General features: G+C 45.7%; 1 protein-coding gene across 2 annotated transcripts in view; it reads right to left on the bottom strand.

The window, feature by feature from the left end:
• LOC143930921 (alpha-2-macroglobulin-like) overlaps positions 1 to 14816 on the bottom strand; it is a 174619-nt gene that overhangs the window by 60152 nt on the left and 99651 nt on the right. For both annotated transcript variants that reach the window (XM_077455612.1, XM_077455613.1), the window contains one exon: positions 2490 to 2715. In XM_077455612.1, coding sequence (XP_077311738.1) covers positions 2490 to 2715 — 226 coding nt within the window. The remainder of the gene's footprint in view (positions 1 to 2489; positions 2716 to 14816) is intronic.

Here is a 14816-nt window from a genome sequence, read left to right as displayed (position 1 = left end):
AGCTGTGTTCTCATGCCTAGTGTGGTCAGTTATTAATAGGAAGCCAGAGGGGCTGGCAGGTACACTGGGGATTTCACACAAAGGAAGCAATACAAAGAGAACAACATACTTTTTTTTTTATAATACAAGTACATTTAAAGTCGAAGGTCTTAAACTAAAAGTCACATTAAGCCACATCCACAAGATTGATATATGATTAGAGTAAAGGCATACATTCTCATTTAGCTACAGGCTTTAGAATGGTCACTGATAATGTCTATATCAAAATCTATAGAACATAAGCTAGCAAGAATGTGCAGATAGTTTTGAAGTGTATCTAGTTGACTTTGAGGGGATTTTTTTTTAATAAAACAGGAGTTCCCCCCTTTAGGGGTCATGTCGATGGACTGTTCAAGCTGCTTTTCTATGATATGCAAGTCAACGTGAATGAAAACGCAATTCACCACAATACAAATTGGAAAAAAATGTAAGCAACTGAAAGGCACACCAAAGCAACTCAAAGCCTCTTGGAAGTTCCTGAAGACACATTGCATTTGATATACTGTTGAGCCTGAAGTCTGTCTACACAAGCCTTAAAGCTAGCCATAGGAATCAGAGGATGTCTAATGGCCTAGGCATAAGCAAGTTTGGATCAATTCATGTTTATTCTGCAAAGCTAGAAGCAGTAGACACCAGAGGAGGCACGTCCATATGGGGCGCAGGGGCGCCGCCCCCCTAATCAATGCGCCCGGCCCCTAATTTACATGCAAGGCAGTGGACGCATGGAATCCAATGGGGAGTTTTATTTTTTAGAAGCTTTACTTGGCTTCAAAAAAGTGTGGACTCGGGGCGTAGTGCCCACCCAGTTGTGTGACAATAGGGAATTATTATTCCCCATTGTCTTCCTGATTCTCCTCCTGGCCAATCCTGGCTCGGGAAGTGGGTCCTCAGGCCCATTTGGCCCGAGAGGAGAAGCGATCCTATTGGCTGCCAAGGAGGAGGAGACACAGGGGAAGCCGTGCCCCTGTGAAGCCAAGATAGAAGGAGATGCAGGGTGAAGCCGCCGCCTGGCGACTGGAGGAAGCTTGCGACCTAGATAGGTTGAGTGCAGAGACCGGTCGACCAACCTGGGAGGGTGGGATACCAGACTGACCCACCCCCCCCCCAAAAAAAAAATAACCACTAGCGCCACTGGTAGGCACATTTAGACACGTTTGGCTCCAGGCTGCCTAGGCCGTGATGATGGAATGCACCCATAGACCTTACATGGCTGCCCAATAAATTGAATGGATTGGGCTGCAATCAAGTAGGGTCTATATCCAGTTAGTTTGTGCTTGATTGGCTAAAGAATATTCCTTGTTCAAATGTTTTATTAACCAGTTCCCGACCAGCGCACGCCGATGTACGTCGGCAGAATGGCACGGGCAGGCATATTGGCGTACAGGTACGTCCAATCTTTAATGCCGCCCTGCCATCATGAGCGTGCTGCCGGTCGGGACCCCCGTGAGTCCAGTCTTGGGTCCCGCAGACTCGATCGCCGCGGGCATACCTGTGATCATCTCACGGGGCGGCTGAACTGAGAGATGCCGTTGTAAACAGCATCTCCCCGTTCTGCCTAGCAACAAGTGACTCTGATCTCTGCTTCATGTGATTGGAGCAGAGATCAGTGTTCACTAAATGAAAGCCCAGCCCCCAACAGTTAGTAATGCACCCCTAGGAACACTTAACCCCTACACTGCCACCCACTGGTTAACCCCTTCACTGCCAGTGTCATTTACACAGGAATCACTGCATTTGTATAGCAGTGATCGCTGTATAAATGACAATGGTCCCAAAAATGTGTCAAAAATGTCCAATGTGTCCACCATAATGTCGCAATCACAATAAAAAACGCTGATCACCGCCATTACTAGTAAAAAAAAAAAATATTAATAAAAATACCATAAACTATCCCCTATTTTGTAAACGCTATAACTTTTGCGCAAACCAATCAATAATCACTTATTGCGATTTTTTACCAAAAATATGTAGAAGAATACGTATTGGCCTAAACTGAGGGAACATTTTTTTTTATATATTTTTGGGGGATATTTATTATAACAAAAAGTAAAAAATAATGCGTTTTTTTCAAAATTGGCACTCTATTTTTGTTTAAAATAAAAACCACAGAGGTGATCAAATACCACCAAAAGAAAGCTCTATTTGAGGGAAAAAAAGGACATCAATTTTGTTGTGGGAGCCACGTCGCATGTCCGCGCAATTGTCAGTTAAAGCGACGCAGTTCCGAATCGCAAAAAGTGGTCTGGTCTTTGGCCAGCAAAATGGTCCGGGGCTGAAGTGGTTAAATAATAAAAGAATAAAATAAAATAAAAAAAACAGCAAAGAGTACAAAAGTACAGAAGTAACCAAAAAATCTAAGAAGAACACGGAAAGCACGTTATATCTCATGAATCAAAGGCAACAATGTGCAAATGAGCGGATAAAGAATATTCAGATGATTTGTTCAGTACCTTAATGCACTGTTTCAGATAGTTAAACACGGAGGCTTTAAGGATGAAAGATTCTCCTCTCACTACAGAGTACGGGAGGGTGAGATCCACAAAGAACGGCTGGAAGACCCGAAGAGAGGCAGGAGGAGACAGGCCAAATCCACTCTGACCCAAACATACGGCCCCGGCATTCCAGTCTGTGATGGTGTCTGGAGCCTTTTGATGGAGGTCAGCACTGCCAGAGTCCCTAGAAAAGACAAGACAGAGAACAAACAAGAACAAATAGTCATACAAATAAAACAAACCAAGTTGGATAAAAAGTGAAGGAGTTGATTACAGTAGCCGATTTGTTTTTATCGTTCATTCATGGGGAGAATGAAGAAAATAAAGTAAATGGTTGACAAGAACAACTTTTTATCCAGTTTTCTTACCCTATTTCTTATCTCTATAACCTCCCAAACAGAATTTATGCATAGCAACTGTAAACATGAAGAAATATGGAGCTACCACACGTGGCAACCAAAATCCACATTTACGGTCTTTCATTTACTGTATCATAAGCAAGTTTAACAAATGGTACACAGTGCCTTGAAAAAGTATTCATACCCCTTGAAATGTTCCACATTTTGTCATGTTCCAACCAAAAACGTAAATGTATTTTATTGGGATTAAAAGTGGCACATAATTGTGAAGTGGCAGGAAAATGATAAATGGTTTTCAAAATGTGTTACAAACAAATGTGCGAAAAGTGTGGCGTGCATTTGTATTCAGCCCTCTTTACTGTGATACCCCTAAAATCTGATGGAACCAATTGCTTTTAGAAGTCACCTAATTAGTAAATAGAGTCCACCTGTGTGTAATTTAATATCAGGATAAATACAGCTGTTCTGTGAAGCCCGCCAAGGTATTGTTAGAGAACCTTAGTTAACAAAAAGCATCATGAAGGCCAAGGAACACACCAGACATGTCAGGGATAAAGTTGTGGAGAAGTATAAAGCAGGGTTAGGTTATAAAAAAATATTAAGCTTTGAACATCTCACGGAGCTCTGTTCAATCCATTATCCAAAAATGGAAAGAGTATGGCACAACTGCAACCCTACCAAGACCTGGCCATCCACCTAAACTGACCGGCCGGGCAAGGAGAGCATTCATCAGAGAAGCAGCCAAGAGGTCCATGGTAACTCTGGAGGAGCTGCAGAGATCCACAGCTCAGGTGGGAGAATCTGTCCTCAGGACAACTATTAGTCATGCTCTCCACAAATCTGACCTTCATGGGCGTCCGCAGAACTTTTTTCAAGGGGGAGCATAATTTTAGGGTCACCCATGCGCCGCCCCTTTTCGACAATGTCATTATCAGATTATCATGGTCAGAGACTGCAGACTTAGTACAATCCCTAGGATAGGTAATGGATAATGGCCAACAGGCCCTCTTACCAGACCCAGCGAAACAACACCAGTGATCCCTCCGGCTGGAAGATCGCTCACGCGCCACGGGGGCGACTCTGGTTAGTAGTGTAGCATGTATGTACCCTGGCAGTGACTCAGTCTTTCTCTCTCTGGTGGTGCTGGGCAGCATGGCTCTCTCTGGTGGTGCTGGGCAGCATGGCTCTCTCTGGTGGTGCTGGGCAGCATGGCTCTCTCTGGTGGCATGGGGCAGTGTAGTTCTCTCTCTGGTGGCGCTGGGCAGCGTGGCTCTCTCTCTCTCTGGCTTCTGCCCAGCACAATCCTTGTTCTTTTGCCTGTAGCACCCTCTCCCTCAGCTTTTTTTCCAGGCTACAGTCTCTCAATCTCTCAATCAAGCTGTATCCTCCTCCCTGTGAAAATGGGGCCACCAATCTTTGGGACTACATGTCCTATGATTCTCTCCTCTCCTAGTCTCTTTTGATTGGCCCTCAGTTATGGCCAATAGGGAAGGAACAGAACGGGCAGGAACAGTTATGGCCAATAGGGAAGGAACAGAGCGGGCAGGAAGCTGGGCGAGGAACCTGGTGAGAGCCGTCGTCTCTTCTCCCTGACAGGAGAAAGGAGGGGTGACCAGGGTAAACCTGATAGCACCGCTGCCGAGTTCTCTGCTGGACTGAGCACGGAAAAGAGCCCGTAGTCACGCTACACTGATAGGGGGGCTTGCCAGAACCTTGATGGTGTCACCCCACTGGAGGGTTGCCCATGGGTGTGGGCTGCCGGCACCCGATAGGGATGGAACTGTGTTGAATTTAAGATCTCATCCCTGATTCCAGGGGGGGCACTTGACCCCCCTTGCCCCTACCTGCGGACGCCCATGCTGACCTTTATGGAAGAGTGGCAAGAAGAAAGACATTGGTGAAAGTCATAAGAAGTCCCATTTGCAGTTTTTGAGAAGCCATGTGGAGGACACAGCAAACATGTGGAAGAAGGTGCTCTGGTCAGATGAGTCAAATTTGACTTTTTGGCATAAAAGCAAAACGCTATGTGTGGCGGAAAACTAACACTGAACATCACCCTGGACACATCATATGTGGTGGGGAGGCTTTTCTTCCGCAGGGACAGGGAAGCTGGTCAGAGGTGATGGGAAGATGGATGGAGCCAAATACAGGACAATCTTAGAAGAAGACCTGTTTGAGTCTGCAAAAGACTTGAGACTGGGGCGGAGGTTCACCTTCCAGCAGGACAACGACCCTAAACATACAGCCAGAGCTACAATAGAATGTTTTTTTTTTTATAATTGTAATTTTTATTAATTTTCAAAGCAATAACAAAAACAAGACACTAGAGCATTGGAAGAATCAGTAAATAAAGAGAGATATAGATCAAGGTGTAAGGCATAAGTTACAACAGACAGAGAAAAATTTCCACAGACACAGGCACAAGGGTGAACTGCGTATCCGTATCTCGTACTATAAATAACAAACAGCTAATGTAAATCAAACAAACTATTCTGAACAACAAGAGGCCGGAGGCCAAAAGAGAAAGGCAAAAAATCCAAACATTCACATAGTCAGCATAGTATGTCCCCGGGAGGGGAGGGGACAGGTTACCCGGAGAGCTGGGTAGGGAAGGGGGGGGCGGTAGCCATCAACAAAGGGCCACGGTCGGTAGCTGCAGTCAGATGGATGTACCGGCAGGGGGGGACCCCATATGCTGATCGATCCCAGGGTTCCCACACTTTATCGAACTGGGGAACCAAATCATGCACCGAGGCTGTCAAATACTCCATTCTCCTAATTTCAGACACCAGTTGAAGTAACCTAGGCCAGGGGGGAGTTGCACTGGACAGCCAACACAATGGGACAAGCCTCTTAGCAGCAAGTAAAATTTAGGAAACCAGTTGATTGGTGTTTTTAGGTATACCTGGTATAGGGAGACCCAGCAAGCAATGTAGGGATCAATCGGGAGGGATACCCCCGCCACCTCCACCACCAAAGATCCCACCGCTATCCAGAAAGGCCGTATCAAAGGGCATGTCCATCGCCAACAAGATGGCGAGACTGAGGAATCGTATTTGTGGATGACATCGGGGGTCTTATACCAAAACATAAGGATTTTTATTGCTGTTTCCCTTTGCGTTACACACTTAGAGGATTTGAAAGTAGAGGACCAAATCCTATCCCATGTCTGCAAGGAGACAGGTTTGTCCAACAACTGAGACCATCTACTCATATACAGATGCGTAAATTCAGTTAGAGGGGTCGACTCATGGAGGATTCGGTGAATAGAGGAAATTAAATTAGGTTGACGTGGGCCTTGAGCGCAGAGATGCTCAAAAGCTGTGGGAGTGTCAAGGGTTAAGGTCGGAGATTTAGAGTTAAAGAAGTGTCTCACCTGTAGGTAGAAGTAAAACGAATGTTTGGGAATGTCATATTTTTCTCGCAAGGTCTCAAAGGCGTGGAGCCTACGGGAGACAGGGTGTACCAGGTTTCTAAGTTGGAAAAGAGGGGGATCTAGCCACAGGAAAATCCTACCCATGGACAGTCCATCAGGGATAGTAGGATTAAATAAGACATTCATGAGGGGGGGGCAGGCCGAAGAGAGGGAGTACTTTTTGTTATACTTTTGCCACAAGTCCAAAGTAAATAACATTGGGGCCGTACATTGACGTCTAAGGGTAGAGGGCAGTGGGGATGGGGCGCCCCAGATCAAGGAGCATGGGTGAACCGGATACAGGACCCCCTTTTCAATAGTAGCCCACCGACTCGTGGCATTAAGAGAGGACCAGGTAGCAATAATTCGTAAATGGGTAGCTTGATAATATTTCACGATATCCGGAGCACCCAACCCCCCCCCCCCCCGACCCGTGGGCGCAAACACCACAGAGCTGGCAAAGCGATGAGACCTATTAGCCCAAATAAATTTAAGGAAACTTTGTCGGAGAAGTTTAAGCTGAGGGGACGGAACGGCAACTGGCAGTGTCTCAAAGTGATAGAGCAGTCTGGGCAAGACTGACATTTTAAGGACGTTGACCCTGCCCAGCAAGGATATAGGGTATTTAGACCAGGTCAGTAGTGAATTATTTATATCCTGAAACAGGGCAGGAAAGTTCGCACAGAACAGGTGGGAATAAGAAGGGGTCAGAAAAACCCCCAGGTACTTGAGTGAATCACTGCACCATCTGTAGGGATAAGATTCTTTTAGTCTAGAAAGTTGTGTGGCAGGGATGTGTATGGGGAGGGCCTCAGTCTTAGAGGTGTTAACCTTGTACCCAGAAATACCCCCAAAGGATGTTAGTAGCTTGTGCAATGAGGGGAGGGATATCTGTGGATTGGTAATAGTTAGCAAGACGTCGTCAGCAAAAAGTGATAATTTGTACTCTCCCTGTCGCATCACCACCCCACGGATATCTGGATGAGAGCGTACAGCCTCGGCCAGGGGTTCCAGACATAAAATAAATATTAGCGGAGATAGAGGACACCCCTGCCGAGCACCATTCAACAGGGGGAAGCGAGGCGACAGAAAGGACGACATCTGTACCTGGGCAGTGACCGTTAAGTATAAAGTTTCCAGTGCCCTCAAAAAGGGGCCCCGAAACCCATAAACCTTGAGCGTGGCGAACATATAAGGCCAGCTGAGCCTATCAAAGGCCTTTTGGGCGTCTAAGCTAAGTAGGAGTGCTGGTGTGTTGGTCCTATCCAGAAGATCGACCAGGTTGATCGTGCAGCGGGTGTTGTCACCCGCGTGTCTGCCAGGAACAAATCCCACCTGATCTCTGTGAATAAGTTTGGGGGCAAGAACCGATAGCCGGGAGGCAAGAATTTTAGTAAATATTTTGTAGTCAGAATTCAGAAGGGCTATGGGCCTATAATTATCTGGGATGGAGGGATCCTTACCCGGCTTGGGGATCACTGAGATGAAGGAGTGTGAGAAATGTGGATGGGGAGGGGTCCCCTGTAGTAAAGTATCAAATAAAGTGAGCATGTGAGGTCCTAAAATGTCTAGATAGGTTATATAGTTATAGGTTTTATAGTAGAAATAGGGGAGTCCATCAGGGCCAGGTGACTTATGCGATGGAAGATCCCGCACTACGTCAGAAAGCTCCTCCGCCGATACCGCCTTATTAAGGGCCTCTAGATCGCTCGACGAGAGTTTGGGGAGTTTAAGATTGGAGAAGAAGGCTCTAAATTTCTCTTCAGTAAAGTGAAAATGGTTTTCCAGGGAAAGACAGTTGTAGAGTTTATGGTAAAATTTACCGAAAATGTTTGAAATTTCACGAGGGCAGTAGGTCCTAGATCCGTCAGGTCGGGAAAGAGACTCAGGAAAAGAATTGAATGCACGTGGACGCAGTTTGTTGACTAGCATTGTATGAGGTTTATTGGAAAATTCATAGAATTTCTTCCTCATCCAAAGCAGTGATTTGGCTGCCCGGTTGATTTGTGCTGTTTTAATCTGTTCCCTAAGGAGAGTGACCCTCCGGAGCCTTTCCACCGTGGGGGCGGCCAGGAGCTTCTGCTCAGCCGTGAGAAGAGCAGAGGTTAGTGATCAGATAAGTGCGGACCTATCCCTCTTCAATCTAGAGCTCTCTGCAATACAAGCGCCTTTGAAGACGGCCTTATGGGCCTCCCACAGGGTGGAAAAATACAGGACCGACCCTGTGTTCAGTTGAAAAAATTCTGTGAGGTTCTTCGCAAGCACCGAGCGGGAGCTTTCAGAATGTAAAAGGTGGCTGTTAAGCCTCCAGTGACAAGATCTAGGATAAGCCTGAGTGAGCAAGAGGTTTAGGGTAATGGGGGCATGGTCGGACCAGGTAATCGGTAACACCTCAGAGTCGACCACGTGTGGGATGAGAAGGGCGGAAATAAGAAAGTGATCGAGCCGCGAGTACATTTTATTAGCTGGAGAATAAAAGGTGAATTGCTGAGCTGTAGGATGCTTGATCCTCCATGAGTCGAAGAGCCGGTGGGACCTGATGAGCTGGCGGAATGAGGTGGCTTGGGAAGCCAACTTCCTTGAGGGTGTGGATGCGAACAGGGTTTTCCTATCCCTGGAGGGAGACATGACCAAGTTAAAATCCCCCCCAACTATCATGAAAGGCTGGGATGGGCAATGAGGGGAGTCAAGCAGGGTACTAAGGAAGTCAAGCTGCCCAACATTAGGGGCATACAGGTTGACAAGGGTCAGGGAGGTGCTCAAGTGTTGACATTCTAAAACTAGGTACCTGCCATGGGGATCTGCATGGGATTTTGTAACCTTAATAGATCACGACTTCTTAATCAAAATTGCAACCCCTGCCTTGCCTGTGGGGTCAGAGGCCAGGAAGGAGGTAGGGAAATGTTTGGAGGCAAACTTAAGGGAACCATCCGCTCTAAAATGAGTTTCTGGCAGCAGAATCACTTCCGCACCGGAGGACCTGAATTCCTTCAGAGCCAACCAGCGCTTACATATGGAACCTAGGCCTTTAACATTATAGGACAGGATTTTTAAAGCCATAAGGGTGCGTTATTAAGATAAGCAATGGTAAGTACCTGGGAGTAGTGGCACAACCTATAGTAAACAACATTATAGTAAACAACATTATACCGGGGCATCATTGAAGAAAATGCGACTTTGGCGTCAGATATACCCCGGCAATGAGAAAAAAATAGGAGCGCCCAAAGCCAGGATAGCCTGAGGCCTAACCAACCTTTGTAGTGCATAGGAGAATAATGAAACTGAGCTCTACAAGTGGACACAGTAGAACATAAAACATTGGTAAAATACAGTAACAAAAACAACAAGAAATAAACAACAAAAATGAAAATAAAAAGAGCAAAAAAAAAGAAAAAAACATTAGCATGACCTGAGGGCGTCATGTGCCTCAGGGGACCTAGGGAGTCAACCCAGGTCAAGAGGGTCATGGCCGGACGAACACCAGGGGTGGTCGGACTGAAAAAATGGAAGGGCCATCAACTCTCCTTATGAATTCGTAGATAAACAAATAACAATAACATCCTGTAGTTCTTGTAGAAAAAACAAAAAACAAACAAACGGAGCCCCATGGGGTGGGGAAAAAAAGTCCCAGCTTGACGAGTCAAGGCAAAGGACAGACTGATTGATGCCACAGCAACAGGAACTTCTCCCTTCCCATACACAGGAGGAAGGGAAAAATGAGAGGGTCAAAGTAGCAAATAAACTGAACCACAAGAGAAGTGTCGAGAGGGTTCAGGGAGGTTGCTTGGAGAACCGTGGGCGCTGAGGTGTAGAGAGGTGCCTCCTGGTCTTGCTTCGCACGGGCATCCAGATGCGGCTTGGAGTGTTGGGTAACGGACGAATCTGGACTTCGGCGGGATGTAAGTCCTTTAAAGGTTCTTTAAGAAGGTTTCGCTTTCCGGAAGGTCCCGTAAGACGTGCTGAGTTCCGTTTTTTGACACCATCAAGCGAAAGGGAAACCCCCAGAAGTATGGAACCTTGTGGTGTTGCAGGTGGGAGGTGATCGGCCGGAGGTTCCTACGTTTTGCCAGAGTGATGGGAGAAAGATCACTGAAAATTTGCAGTTTCACCCCTTGGTAGGTTATTTGAGGTTTATTGCGTGTGGAGTGGATCAGTGCCTCCTTGCTTTCAAAGAAGTGAAATCAGACAACAACGTCCCTGGGTCTGGCTCCAGCAGGAGGTTTGGGGGCCAGGGAGCGATGTGCTCTGTCAAGGCGCCAGTCTATGTCCACGACCGTGGGGGCCAGGGTGTTAAAGAGGCCCAGGAGCTAAGAACGTAGATCAGAGTCACCCACAGTCTCCGGGATACCCTTAAAGCGTAAATTCTGGCGTCTCTCTCTATTCTCCAGGTCCTCCTGTTGCAGCTGTAGTTGGGAGACAGAGAGGCGGAGGTTGTGATTGTCTTCCTCAACGGCTTGGACATAGCTAACCATCTCATCAAACTTATTTTCAAGTGTGTCTGTACTCTCACCCAGCTGGTTGATCTCCTTTCTCAGTTCTACCGCAAGCTTATTTACCTCTGCCGAGACATTAGTCGTGATCTGTTGAAGCAAAAGGTGCAGTTTGGTTTCCAATGTGGCATCCAAGATAGCAGGGGTAAGGACCCCCTGCACTGAGGGGGGACCAGGGTCAGGGGCCTGGGGAGCATTAGCCGAGGAGGAGCCAGAGCCCTCAATCCCCAGAGTTGAATCCATAATGGCGAAGGGATCTGGTGGAGAATGAGAGGGCGCAAGTTGAGATCTGGTGACAAAACGATCCATAATAGGCCCTGTCTGTTGTTGTTCAGGGATATGTTTGTAATGTTCCTGTTGCTGACCAATTTTTTCCATGGGGTGCTTTGGTACTGTAGAGATAAGAAAAGCTTACCCCCGGATCTATTAGTAGCTAGTGTTGTTTAGCGGGGGTCGTAGAGAGTAGATGGGCCCTCTAACTCATTTAGGAGCCACGGTGGTTAAAGTTGATCGTGGACATATTAATTACTGGCGACAGGTGCAGTCAATGTCAGGAGGCTTGTTTTGTTTTAACCCCTTCACCCCGTGGAGCTGTGGCAATGGGAGCTGTGAAAACCTGGGTGTAGCAGGGTGTAGCAAGATGGCCACCAGGAACCATTATAGGCCAAAGCCAGGGTCTCGCCCGGAGGGTGCTGCCAGAGATTATTGTTGCCTGATGCAATGGTATAAGGATAACAGCGAACCAGTCCTCATAAACCCCCAGGGGTGGCCCAGCAAGGAATCCTCCTGACAGTGTGGGGAGGGGGGAGAGAGAATTGGAGGGGGGCAGGCAAAAGAAAGTTCAAATATCCCCACAGGGGACTCACCAGGCCGGAGGGGTGCAAGGCAGGGGGTCCCAGGAGCCTCCTGTGTGCAGCGGTGCAGAAGGTGCAGCGGTGCAGCGGCCGAGTATGCCCCCTCCGGGATGTCTGGTTGCGCCGTCGGACAGCTCCGCAGGAAAGTCCGGGGATAATGGAGACCTAGTAGGCCGCAAGATGGCGCCCGACGTGGCGGCCCCCAGCGACCAGAACGGATTGAATCCTGCGTTCCCCGAGCGGAGAAGATCGATCAAATGTGCCCTGACCGGTGGAGAAGCGTCCGAGGAGCAGGATGAGGTGGTTTTTGAGCACTTAGGGCGGTCTAGAGGGGAGGATGGCACCAGATTAACGGAGGCCTCGCGGAGCTCTGCTGAAAAGCATCCGTCCTCGGTCCCGGCCGGCCACGCCCCACAATAGAATGGTTTAGATCAAAGCATATTCATGTGTTAGAATGGTCCAGTCAAAGTCCAGACCTAAATCCAATTGAGAATCTGTGGCAAGACATGAAAATTGCTGTTCACAGATGCTCTCCATCCAATCTGACAGAGCTTGAGCTATTTTGCATAGGAGAATGGAAAACAATGTCCCTTTCTAGTTGTGCAAAGCTGGTAGAGACATCCCCAAAAAGACTTGCAGCTGTGATTGCAGTGAAAGGCGGTTCTACAAAGTATTGACTCCGGGGGGTTCTATACAAATGCACACCACACTTTTCACATATACATACGTAATTGTAAAAAAAATTTAAAAACATTTATTATTTTCCTTCCACTTTACAATTATGTGCCACTTTGGGGGTTATTTACTAAAGGAAAATCCACTTTGCACTGCAAGTGCACTTGGAAGTGCAGTCGCTGTAGATCCGAGGGGGACATGCGAGGAAAATAAAAAACTGCATTTTAGCTTGCACATGATTGGATGATAAAATCAGCAGAGCTTCCCCTCATTTCAGATCTACCCCTTAGATTTAGAGTGACTGCACTTCCAAGTGCACTTTCAAGTGCAATTTCAGTGCAAAGTGGATTTGCCTTTTGTAAATAACCCCCTTTGTGTTGGTCTATCACATAAAATCCCAATAAAATAAATTTACCTTTTTGGTTGGAACATGACAAAATGTGAAAAAATATCAAGGGGTGTGAATACTTTTGCAGCCTATTGTAAAAAATAAATAATAATTACTTAATGGGTTAAAATGAGCACCAATATAGAGATAAACCCAAAACTAAAAATGTAATATATTGCCGATTATCAGTCCTTGTGGTGGCTGCGTTTGTTTGTTTGTTTTTTTTTTTTTTTAAAGCTTTTTACCCTTTATTTTCAGCTGATTCTCCACATAGAGGAACAATTTTGTCCCCCTATGCTCCTCTCCTGATCTGGAGAACATGACCGTCCTGCTCTCATCATCTCTATTACATAGGGAGAGGTGTTCTGTAGTTCACAGAAGTGAACTGGGAAGGCTTGTAACTTTGTTTGAAATAAAGGATCGGTGAGCAGGAAGTTACAATGACACTGGAATTCTGTCAAGGTCAATAGGTACTTTGTGGACTTGTTTTTAGCCAGAAAGAAGAAAAAAAATGGAACCACCAAATTCAAGGACTGGTAAGTTCCAATATATTACATTTGTGTTGTAGAGTTGAAAAGAGAAGTAGGCCAAAGCTTTTTTTTTTTTATTTTTTGCACAGGGTGCACTTACTTATGCTCGCCCGTGACCCAAGGTCAGCTTATAGTAGGCTGTGGCAAAGGGTCAGCTGCTCCAGCAGGGTTGTCATTAGGAATGCACCGATACCATTTTTTGTTTTTTACAATGAGTACGAATACCGATACTTTTTTTTTTAGTACTCTCCGATACCAATTACCAATACCTACCGCAACTGTCTTGTTTTACCTTCAGCTGTCAGCAATGGTACAAAGCATTGAAAAGTTATTTACAAGTGAAATAAATTGATTTTTGTTTTTAATTTTGTGCTTTTTCAATGTAAAATTTGTAAATATATGTTAATATATATGTGCAAGAATATTCACTAACAAAAAAAAAAAAAGGTTTTAATTGCTTATCGTTTATAAAATAGACGTGAAAAAAAAAACCAGGAAAATAATAATTAATTTCAATAGTTTTTATTGAATTTTCAGAAAATAATAATTAAATGGAGGAGAGTAGGGAAATAATTAAGGCTGATTAGAGTAAATTAAGGGTTAATAAGGGTCAATTTGAACAGAGGGACATTTGTTCTTCTCTTTGATCTGCAGATGAAGAAACAGAAAGATACAAAACGAAACAATGTTTCTTTTTATGTTAGTGTTTCAGTGGCTGAGCAATGTTGTTAATAAACATTTCTAGCTGCTTTTTTTTTTTCACAGCTCCAATTACCGGACTTCTTTAACACTTTAGCTGTCAACAGGGGAGACCCACTGACAATGCCAAGAAATGAGCCTGAGAGTATCGGTTTCAGGTATCTGTGAGTACCGATACTTGTGCAAATACTTGGTATCTGCACCAATACTGATACTAGTATCGGTACAACCCTAGTTGCCATGTTTCCTTCAAGTCAAACCCAAACACTTTAGTGGTGCACAGCAATTTTTTTAATAATATAAACTATAATATATATATATATATATATATATTGCTATTAAATAACATTTCTAATCATATGAACAAGAGTCCCCCTTTACATCTGGATCCACAGAGTCCCCCTTTAACATCTGAACTTGCAGAGTTCCCTTTCAATGTAAGGGGGGACTCTGCAGACTCTGATGTAAGGGAGAGCTCTGGGCCTCCAACATAACCGATGCTCTGGGAACCCTGATTTATGGGGGGGAACACTGAGAACTTTGATGTACAGAGATGTCAGGGGAAACACTGTGGCCTCTGGTGTAAAGGGGAACTCTGATGTAAGGGGTGCTCTGAGAACCCTGATTTACTTTAGTGTACTTACTCAGATGTGTGAGAGAGAAAGGGGGAGACTTCAGTCACAGACAGGGATGGATGGTGAGCTCACTCACTTCTTGGCAAATCCCATCCAGATGTATCTGAGGTTGCTCGACTTCAAATTTCCACCACCCAATGTTCCTTTTATGAGGCACAGTGCCGGGGATTGTAATGTGGGCAGACACAGAGGGGTAGGGGTGGAAGGAAGAGGAGCAGATCGAGCCCTCACTTCTCTTCT

This window comes from Lithobates pipiens, unplaced genomic scaffold, assembly GCF_037356315.1.
Source record: "Lithobates pipiens isolate NorthernLeopardFrog02 unplaced genomic scaffold, aLitPip1_a1.2 Scaffold_25, whole genome shotgun sequence".
NCBI classification, from domain to species: Eukaryota; Metazoa; Chordata; class Amphibia; order Anura; family Ranidae; genus Lithobates; species Lithobates pipiens.
Note: the sequence above shows the minus strand (reverse complement) of the source record. Positions and strands in the feature narration are given on the sequence as shown.